Source organism: Labeo rohita, chromosome 13 (assembly GCF_022985175.1).
Source record: "Labeo rohita strain BAU-BD-2019 chromosome 13, IGBB_LRoh.1.0, whole genome shotgun sequence".
NCBI classification, from domain to species: Eukaryota; Metazoa; Chordata; class Actinopteri; order Cypriniformes; family Cyprinidae; genus Labeo; species Labeo rohita.
The window spans coordinates 17,779,766-17,791,619 of NC_066881.1; the positions used below are offsets into that span (position 1 = coordinate 17,779,766).

Here is an 11,854-nt window from a genome sequence, read left to right on the forward strand (position 1 = left end):
CCTGCTTTTCCTGCGGCTCACCTCTGCTAACTGCTCCACTCCCGCTGGCATAAGTACAACGAGCATGTGACAATTCAGAGGAGAATGAAAATATCCACAGGGTACATCATATAAAAAAAAAAAAAAAAACCCAAACTGCAGCCATAACAAGATCATCAACATTCTATTTGCATATACAGTGCCCTTAAATTAAGCAGCATTGCTAATAATATGAAAAAGCACCAAATCAGTATATTAGAAAGCTTTCTGAATGATCACGTGACACTGAAGACTGGAGTAATGATGCTGAAAATTCAGCTTTGCCAGAACAGAAATAAATTACATTTTAACATATATTAACACAGAAAACATTTATTTTAAATTAAAATTATTTGTATTGCTAATTCACAATATTACTTTGGTTTTCATCAAATAAATGCAGCCTTGGTGAGCATAAGAAACTTAAAAAACAAGAACACATTTTTGAAAGTAGCATATTGTAATGAAATAATGCTAATAAGTTAAGGATCCAAATATGATTTGGGTGACTATACTGCATGTGGATAGTGAGGAGAGTGTTGAATTAAAAAAAAAAGGAAAAAAAAAAAAATGCTGTCATTTTGGGATGTTAATTCAACTTTCTTCTTTCTGGCAAGTGGAGAGCTTAAAAAGGTGTCTCCTGCTCTTGATCTGCTCTCTGCCTTTTGATTCAGCTTGCAAGCTAAGAAAGCTCTGCCTGAGCTCTCTGCTGAGCACTTCAAACATGTCTTTGTTAAACAATGCATGAGAAGCAATGACTAGCTGTAATGATATCATTACCAGAATCATGAGTGCTGACTGCCGTCTCTCCTGGCCTGTACAGCATGGCCTGTTAGAGAGGTGGAGAAACAACAACAACGACAAAAAACCCCAAAACACCCCCACCCTGGGCACATGATGTCTCTCAATGACAGCCTTATTAGCGCAATCCGAGTACGTTCCGATCACTTTCAAAGCCTGCCATTGTCCGCACTTCATTGCAGGAATGCAAGTAAGCACATAAACAAGGTTGTGGGATTCTGACAGTAGCTCAAGCTTTTGTGTGATTAATACAGGCTAACGGTAAATATAGAGATCGTACACACACACATTCATAAGCAGGGCCACAGAGTTACAGACTGGTCTGACATGCACGTACAGATGAGGAATGACGTGCTGCTCAAGATGAGTCAACGGTGCTTGTTCAATGTAGTCATCCTCAGGGGAACATCCACAAACAGGACAACAAACCCTACTGGAGGAGCTGAAACAGCTCAAAAACATTACATTCCTTGCTAAATTTAGACAGGTTACATCATAAATCATTGCTATTCTTACATCAGGACTATTACTCAATACTTAGTCATTAAAAAAAGGAAGGAACCTCCTTTCCTTGTGTTAAAAAGTCTTGAAAATGAATGTTTTTACTTATACAAGCTTTCAAAAGGAGTAAAAACTAAATTAGTGAAAGACCAATTAATTTAAATTTAAAATGATTAGCATTAGCAGATGAACAGATTTAGATGTATACAAATTCCACCAACAGCCTTAAGGAAATATTCAGTAAGAAAAAAATAAACTAAAATAAAATAAATTAATAAAATATTTAAAAATGCTTATTTTTATTTAAATTAAATACATTCAATTAAACTCGCCAAATCTCATTTTATATACATTAATCTGTATCATGTACCACCGGACACCCTGCTCTTTTTTTATTTATTTCAATTTTTTTACACATTATTTTTTAAGCAATAAGCCACATATACTGTATATAGTGCTGTCAAATGATTAAATCACAATTAATTGCATCCAAAAAATTCTTGTTTACGTAATATATGTATGTCTACCATTTATATTTATTTTGTATATATAAATACACACATACAGTATATATTTTAATTTATTATATATATATATATATATATATATATATATATATATATGTAAAATGTGTGTTATTATATTAACGTGTTATTATATTATTATAAAAATAATAATAAATTAATAAAAAATTTGGTAAAAAATAAAACTGAATTTGAAAACAAACAAACAAACAAAAAAAAAAACGCAGAGTTTACTTAAAAAAACGAATAACTCAGTTTTTTAAAAATAATGTTTTTTTTTTTAATAATGTTAACATGTTTTTATTGTGTATTATTTTTTGTTATTTTTACTTCATCAAAATAATCCAACTGCTTAATCGGAATGCACAATGAAAAAACAGGATTTTTGAAAATTGTAAAAACCAAGATACATACATACACATATATATACATACATATATATATACATACATACATATATATATACATACATACATATATATATATACACACACACACACACACACACACACACACATACACCTTCAATCATGGCTCACCCAATAACATTTAGAATCTTAACTATCTGTTTTACGAATTGGCTTTCAACAGCCTTGTATACTGGTGTCAGTCGAAATAAATGGTGAACGATAATTGTAGTGTCACTAATGAGAGGTACTTCACTGCAGACAACATAAGTACCCCATACAGGAGATAATCAATATGAGACATACATTCACAGATGTGTGTGTGTGTGTGTGTGTGTGTGGCACAAATGACCGTGAAACCCTTCTGTTAACCAAAATGACTGATGTGTGGGGCGTCAGAGCGGGTTGGTGTTAAACTTTCCCAAATCATCCTGGCAACAACCAGCTGACATCCTACACTCAACTCCACAGTGACAGAAATACACTGGGCTCGGTGGCAGCTATTGATCGGCCCTCAACACAATACCGTCTCTTCCATCCATCATCACTCTGCGTCTCTAAAGAGAGAGCCAGGCGCCTCTGCCGCTCTACCTATTAAAGGCAGCGCCGGCCCGGGTTCACTCTCACCCTCAAATCTGTGTTATGGAACTCCCCATCAAGCTGAAAATGGCCTCTGTGGCTCAATGTGAGGGATATTCTGGGGAAAGCCTCCTGAGTCCTCCGATTATAGTTGTTAGCTGAACTTCCCTATTGTGAACCTATCTGATCCAGCAGCGACACACACAAGCCCACAACTATCATCTCTGAGACATAAAAACGCACTAGGATGGACTATAAATCTACAGAGGTATTTGTTTTTTGTGTAAAGGGCATACACTAAACAGTCATTTACAGGTCTTTTTCTATATAATAACAATAATAAACAGCAATATTAATAATATTACTAAAATAAGTTCTTACAACAACAACAACAACAACAACAACACAACCATCATTATAAATATGAGTATATGAACAGATAAACAATCTCTAGAACTGCTCCGAGAGTCACTTCATGAGCATTATTTTTACCAGAAACATGTAAATACACAAAGTATTTATGAAAAATAAAATAAAGAAAGAAAGAAAATAATAATAAAAAATTAACTGTTTATAAAATCAATTAATTAGACATACTTTTGATTATTAAAATTTAATGAAACCATTCAAATTGAATCCAGAAAAATTTGGTAAAAATAAAACTGAATTTGACCAAAAAAAAATTAACTGATTTCATAGGGCCTTAAAAATTTAATTTTAAATGTAACTTTTAATAAATCGCTGTTAAATTGTTACATTAAAAGTTTCATGATTTGAGTTAATTAAACTATGCTATTTGATTAGACAAGCTATTTTTTTATTTATTTAATTAATTTAAAAATTAAAACAGAGTCTAGAAAAATTAAACAAACAAACAAACAAACAGAATCAAAAAAAAAAAAATCTGGAAAAAAATAAAACTGAGTTCATAAAACTGAGTTCATACATTACGATTGTAATTTATAACAGTAATTTTTATACATAATATAACATGCATAAATAATACAAACAATAAACAAATAAACAACCTTTCTCCAAGCAATATACCTTAACATGCTTAACTGAGGCTTTTAAATATAAATTATGAATTTTCATGACCTTTCCAGTATTTTGTGGCTACTGTGTAAAGAACTTTTAAAAATCAATTTAATTCAGTTCAATTCCCTAATAAATCATTATTAAAAAAGCAAAAACAAAGAGCTATAATGGCAAATTTGTTAATGCTATTTACATTTACATTATTATTATTTATAGTTATGACGGTTCCATGATTTTTAACAATATATCAACTTTCTCAGGATTGGAAAACATTATACTGATTATTACTAATAATATGAATACTAAGAACAGTAACAATATTTTTTTTATTTATTTGATTTTTCATGTTTGTTTTATTAACATTAAATCATCCTTCTCCATTTTCACTTCCAAAATATTAGGTAGGCTGTGACTCCCTTGCCTCCCCTGATGGCAATATGGTTTTGGAGGAACCAAAAAAAAGAAAAAAACCCCAAGAACTTTGGTACTGTTTTGTTAGCGTCTCTTGCTCCCTAAGAGCAAATCACTTGTCCTAGCAGTCCTAACTGTCTCTCCACACAGCAATGTCTTGCAGGTCATTGTATAGGGGTTGAGAGCAGACAGACGGCTGTAATTGAGTGCAGTGAGTGATGCAGTAAAGCACTCGTGTAGAGTGTGCATCGCGTGAGTCTCCCTGACAGCATCCAGCTCTGGCATTGTTTTAATTACCTCACCTTGCATCTCTCTCTCTGCCTGTCCTTTTTTCCTTCTGCTCTGAATTCAGACAGCTGCTTCCAAACTACTTTAAAACATTTTTTGCTAACCATGTAAAACATCGCCAAATGTCTCAGGAAGACTTCTAAGCATCTCAGAGGGGGCCTGCCACGGCTCAGAGCTCTGGAAATGTCCGTGTTTGATTGTCAACAAGATTTTTAGAACTTGACATCTGTCTCTCAATGTTTGTGTGTGCGTGCGCGTGTGCGTGCAGCTGTCTGAATCAGCTGGGAGATGGGGGCCCAATGTCAGGCATATCCCTCATCGCCTCAGGCTTCCTGCATGAACTGTCCGTCACCTACACGCAATCAGCGGGGGAGGACACACACTCCAGCACAAGAAAATATCACTGTGGATATGCAAACATGCACGTATCCTTTCACAAAGAAAGCACAGTGGTTATTGTCAACGGATGAGTCGAGATGTAGAGCACCAGACAGAGTCATAATTAGGCCCAGACGGATTCTGGACGATTTCTGCATTTTCTGCCCTGATTATGGAAGAAAATCTGTGGGACAGATTTACATACTTTACTTAAATGTTGTAAAAGGTGTTAAATGGACCTGAGAGCACTGCAGTTTTATTGGTTGTATAATCACATTAGCTAAAATAATGACTTCTTGGGAATTTTGTAGAACTCTGCTTGTATAATGAATACAACAGTGCAATAAACAAGAAGGTGATATTGAGTAACTTAGATTTTAGATAAAATTTGGGAGGATACTTTGTCTATTTTTTCTCAGCCAATGAAAATAAGGGATTCATAAATAAAACTAGAGACTAAAGTTTGTGAACAAACTTTGATGTTGGCTTGAGAAAGCCAACATGGGGAGCCTTAAGGCAAAAGAGCCAGATAACACATCTGTTCATGTTCTTGATCTGACCCCACCATAAAAAAAAAAAAGATTGTGTTTTCATAATATTTTTCTATAGACCCTTGTTATTTTGTATTGTAATGAAGAGGCTTATGACGACAAACTGCAAGCAATAGCACAAAAAGCAGGTTTGTAAATGATCATATGCAAAAACTGAACAACCAAATGTAAAATAAAATTGCACAGTTTTCATTAAAACTAGAGTGATCCTTATGAAAGATACAAAAGTTATTCAGTCATAAGCAAGGAGTGATATTCTTGTTTTTGATGGATTAACAAAAGTAGGGCTGCAAAACGATTTGTTGCGATTAATCAACTCAAATAAAAGTTTGTTTACACGCTATATGTGTGTGTACTGTGCATATTTATGTTTATATAAATACACACGCAAACATACATATATCAAGAAAAAATATGTTAGATTTATATATAAAATGTGTTTACATACAAATGCATACAATACATACAAATATTTTAAAAATATATACGTGTATTAATGTATACATAATAAATATACACAGTACACACATAGTATGTAAACAAACTTTTATTTTAAATAGATTAATCATGACTAACCGTTTTGCAGCCCTACATAAAACGAAGCCAATATAATGATCCACATAAACAACTGTTTTTAATGATATGCACTAAGCTATTATGCATTGTAAAATAAAATAAAGTAAAATAAAAGTAAAATATAGTAAAAAGAAAATAAAACACTACATGTGCATTTTACTGTTTCTTTTGAGAAAAACTATTGTCACATCATATACAAACAGAAACTTAAAGGTCTTCACAGCAACACATCAAAATAAAAGTTCAGTTTAACTTGAAGAAACTGACAGAAATATATTACTTAATGTAATGATACTACTACTACTACTACTACTACAACTATTACATTTTTTTCCAGAAATATTTACCAGAAACACGTAAATACGCAACAGTATTTCTGAAAAAAAGAAATACATAAAATAATAAAAAAATAATTCTATAAAATCAATTAATTAGATTTGTTTTTGATTATTCAAATTTAATGAAAATTTAATGAAGAAAAAAAAATTCACAGGGCCTTAAAAATATAATTTTTTAAACTTTTAATACATTGATGTTAAATTGTGTAAGTTTCATTATTTGAATTAATTAAGCATGCTATTTTTTATTAATTTTTTTTTATTTAAACAGAGTGCAGAAAAATTAAATGGAAAAAATGATTTTTTTGGGGCCCTACAATAAAAAACTGATTTCATAGGGCTCTACAATAAAAAAAAAAAAAATAAAATAAAAAAAAATAATAAAAAAAAAAGTTAAAAAAAAAGTAAAATAAAAGTAAAATGAAGTAAGAAAGAAAGAAAAAAAGAAAAAGAAAGCTACAAGTGAATTTAGGCATCTCAAAATTAATATGTACAGTGTGAAAACTGTATATTTATTTTGAGATTTGCTAAAGATTACATTTAACAGTGTTATTAAACTGTTGTATTTTTAAAGATTAACTTCAAGCAAGCGTGATGTTTGCACAAGTGACAGAAATGTAAAATAGCAGAAATGAGCATGAACAATTAAACATCAAATATTGGTTGATATCGTTAAAAAAAAAACCTCTATGGTACTAATATATCCTGCATACCTAATCAAAATAATTCCAAGTGAAGCTAAAATCAACTGTACAAACAGGAATGAGCAAACAATGAGCCGTCATACAATAAGTGAAACTTCCGTGCTGTCGACTGAAACTCAGTGCTCTTAAAACGCCGCTCAGCCAATCAGTCAGGAGGACTGGTACTAAATGTTTTAGAAGAATGATTAACATGCCACACACAGGCAAACAAGGAGGCTTCTGATGCAAAGTCCAAGATGATTTGTTCTGGGGCATGTCAAAAGCCTCCAATTTCCTTGTCCGTCTTTTGAGACATGAAAAACGTTATTTAAAAGTCAGCATTAGGCCTTTGGGTAGATCTTGACAATGAGTCAACTCTTCCAAGTTCTTGTCTTCCTCCTCCCTCCCTCCCTCCCTCGATTCTCTTCTCTCTCTCTCTCTCTCTCCCCCATAAGCAGCAGCGGAGCGATTTCAATCATTTCGTAACCTCCCAGCAATCATGGCTTTAACTCCCCTGTTATTTAAAACAATCTGAGCTCTGAGCGCGAGTTAATCACTGCTTATACAACATCAGTCAGGGTTATTCATTCTGTTCCAATTAATCATGCCATTTATCTACATTGTCTGAGCCTTCTGCTCAACAAATTCATCTGTAATGACACAGACAATTCACATTGTTGAATTTTATCATGTATGTGGCAAACGGCAGGCAAATTGCTGGAGATTACGTACGCGCTTGCGTCCGCGCCGCCGTGTGTCGATTTCGGCGAGCGTAAATTCAGCGCCATCTGGTTTTGGCTCTTTACTGCACGGCTCTCTCACTTAATTAACTGGAGGCCATTACATTTCCTGAAATGTTTCACTTTCTCTGGTTCATGTCATGCAGGCAGGCAGGAGGGGAGCAGGGAAGGACTCAATTAGACCAACGCCGCTCCCTGGATATTACACACTTGGTGTGTGCCAGTTAAGGGGGCGTGAGGCTGGTGCAGGGCCTGGACGTCTCTCGCTGCGCCTACCCTGTCAGCACAGATAAAGGCCTGCCTGTCTGCGTTAGATCCCGCCCACACACACGCATTCAGACAAGCTCCAGCTGCCAAAACACTTCATACCAACCAGCAGAGAGCTAGGCATACATAAAGACTAACATGCACTAATACTGCCCAACAAAGCCTGCAGCTACTCGCCACATATACGCTATTTAATTAGCTCGAGAAAAAGCTAAATTGTGGCTGTCAGTTTAACAGGAACTACAGCTGCTCTATAAATAGTTTGGGTGAAGAGAATCTGAATCTGACCAGCATCAGTGTTTAATTTCCTGGCTTGGCTGTTTGACAGTATACAGTATAACGCAACACTAGAAATCGGTCGAGATTTATATTGCAGCAGACGTTTATGCGCCTATCAGTGGGCAGGACTGCTTTATGTCATTTATACACAAAAGAAACGTGAAAATACAGTGCCAACATGTCTTAAAATGAGGAATAACTTCACACTGTTAAATTCAAAACGTGTGTGTGCAGAACATAGCGCCTATTTTAAAAGAGTTTCAAAAATGATTCATCCAATCAGAATTCTCAATCTGTCACATGACTTTACTTTGCACAATTGTGTGGAGTCACTTTTCGTGCAATTTCTAACGCAAATGCTACATAACAGATCAGCTATTATTACTACTATTATTTCATACACTACCATTCATATTTTTCTGTCCTATTTTATATTAGGTGGCATTAACTACTATGTACTTACATTTAAATTAATCATTTGATACAATGCACTTACTGCGTACATATGTTTTTTTACATTGTACTTTAAAAAAAAAAAAACCTGTTATTCCATCTGTAATTAATTTCTTTATTTACATTCATAGTTGCACTGTTGACCAGAATATTGGCGTTATAAATAAACGTCGCTACTAACAGTGTTATTATTTTTCTTCAGTAACGAGTAATCAAACAACTTACTGTTTCCTCTGTTACAACGCTGTTACCATTACTGACAATAAAATGTGGCGTAAAATGTGTTATAATTTATTATAATTTTATTTTTCAGTTCATCTGAATGGATACGCAGCGTACCTATTTTTGACGAACCGTAAACTCTAGTGTGAAGGCACACGATTAGAAAGATTAAGAAGAGAGTGAGAAAGTCTTATATACCATGCAGAATTGACAAGCTACATGTAAACAATATTCTTTGCTGTATTTTCCTGTCTAAATAACAGAGTTCCTTTGGAATTCTTCAACTTTTAAGAATTGTTTCTCCAGTAGTGGACGGAACTAATGCGCATACGGCAATCTAATTGGCTGGCGCTCACCTATCATCACCCCTTAGTTCGAGTGAACGCAGACAACGTGATTAATATTCACGAACCCAGCAGCTCATTAATCCTTAGTGCATTTTATATTGTTTAACTAAAAATTTTATTCATTTTAACATATTTAATATAAGGGGCATCCAAGCTATTTGACATATTTAACCTTTTTTTTTTTGTTTTTAAGTAACGTACTAGTTACTTTCCCTGGTAATTAGTTACTTTTATAATTATGTAACTATTCGTGAGAAGTAACTAGCAACTATAACTAATTATTTTTTTTAAAGTAACATGCCCAACACTGCTGCTCACCCATCCCTTATCTCACTATGTACTTACATTTAATCATTTGATACAATGCACTTATTACGTACATACATGTTTTTACATTGCACTTATATTTTAAAAAATACCTGTAATTACATCCGTAATTAATTTCTGCAATTACATTTATTATTACACTGCTGACCCATCTCTTACACCTTAACCCACCTTTATACCTACTCATCCAACCAAACCTGTCCCTAACCTTTCCTATATCCCATTTCAAAAGCATAAAAAGTGTTTTGCAATACAATATTAACTCAATAAGTACATTGCACTTATTCTTTGATTTAAGAACATAGTAGTTAAGGACACCTAATATAAAGTGGGACCAAATTTTCTTTACAAAAATTCTCCCAAAAGTCTCACCAAAAGCTTTTATTTAATACAAATATAGTAAAACATTAATAAAAGCATGTATATTCATAATAAAATATTATAGGAATTCAAAACAATTGTTTTCTACTTAAATAAGTGTTAAAATGTAATTTATTTCGGTCATGCAAAACTAAATTTTCAGCATTATTACTCCAGTTTTTGGTGTCATCCTCCAGAAATCATTTTGATATGCTGATTTGGTGCTCCAGAAATAAAACGTGCAACTATTGAAAGTTGTGTTGCTTAATGTATGTGTGGAAACTAATTTAAAATCATGAATCACATTTATTTCCCATAGAATTCTTTGATAAATACACTTTAAAAAAAAAAAAAAACAATAGCAGCAGTCATTCTGTCATTACTATCATTTCTTTTTAAGTTATTAGAACAACTGATCTTACTGAAAAATCCTATTGAATAAAATCTTATTGGTAGTGTGGAAAAACAACCATGCAAAATATATATGTGAAATGCTGAAAAGATATTTAGCTATAGCAGTAAAGCTTTAACTTGTTAGGCCTTATTCTCAGCATAAGTCAAACACCTTTCCCCTACACTGCCAGTCTGTAGCACGTCCCCCACCGCCTGTACAGAACAGAGCGTGGCCCTGAGACCACAATGACTCAGAACATTACTCCAGTGTCTGCGTCTCAAACGCTGAGGTAAGAGGCTGTTTATGGCCTAGACTGCAGGCGGTCTGAGTGGTGTTACTCTCACAATGAGTACAGACAGTACCGGACGACAATGCATTTGAAGCATGATGCCTATTCTATTTGTATAAATACAAAAATATAAAATTTGCAATTTATTTTGCCCATTTGGACTCCTTCTCTATTTAAGCCTATGTGAAACCTCTCATCTACAGTGTTGCAAGGAAATGACCACATCAAGTATACAGTAAGAACGAAACAACAGTGACATGTTATAATGATGAGACGGGCTGATAAGAGCAACTGTGCTCTTTCGCATACTTTCATGCCAAGTGTGTCAACATAAACATACTCACCGTCTCGTTACCAAAAAGGATGTCCACGTAGGGCATAACCTTCATCAGGGCCTCCTTGAAGAACTCACAGATGAATGGAGCTGACAGATTTAAGCAGAAGATCTTGTTGTTTTCAGAAGCATGTTTGGCTACCTTCAGGATCGACTCCAAGGATACGGTCAGGAAGAACCCCTTCAGAAGAAATAAAAATGATAGTCAAACCTCGTGCATCATCTGGTTCGAGTTATTTTTTTAACATTAATTCATTTGAACCCACATACGGCTAGAGCTTTTGAAGCTTCTATATCAGTAAATCTTAGCATTACAACACAACTGAAAGAAAAAGAAAAATACATGTTCCTCCTCCAAGTGGAGCAAACATGGCTAAGCTTGATATAATGGAGAGTATGATGAGGCACAAATAGGATTAAGGTTTTAGGAGATGAGAATGAATGATGACAAATAGAGTCCATAATTGCGCTGGTGCTTCCATCAGAGAGCAGGGAGAGTTCACGGAGACAATCCAATACAACAAAGGGCACCTTGGCCCACCTCCTCACACAGGGACAACTGCAAGGTCACACGGCTCTCTGAGGAGCACTTACACATCTCGTTTATGCCTATGCTGAGGGCTCTGTCTGTGCAAACAGAAACAAGTATGCATGCAACATTGCTTTTGTGAACATTTGTTCTGTTACAAACTGGAGAAGCCAAAATCCAAAGGGTTTTTGTTAAAGGTAAATTAAAAACTTTTAAAAAT

The 11,854-nt window shown here is 34.1% G+C and overlaps 1 protein-coding gene across 1 annotated transcript in view; it reads right to left on the reverse strand.

Annotated features, from left to right (window-relative positions):
* adka (adenosine kinase a) overlaps nt 1-11,854 on the reverse strand; it is a 206,014-nt gene that overhangs the window by 40,601 nt on the left and 153,559 nt on the right. Inside the window, exon 7 of the mRNA XM_051126132.1 lies at nt 11,116-11,286. Within this exon, the coding sequence (XP_050982089.1) occupies nt 11,116-11,286 (171 nt within the window). The remainder of the gene's footprint in view (nt 1-11,115; nt 11,287-11,854) is intronic.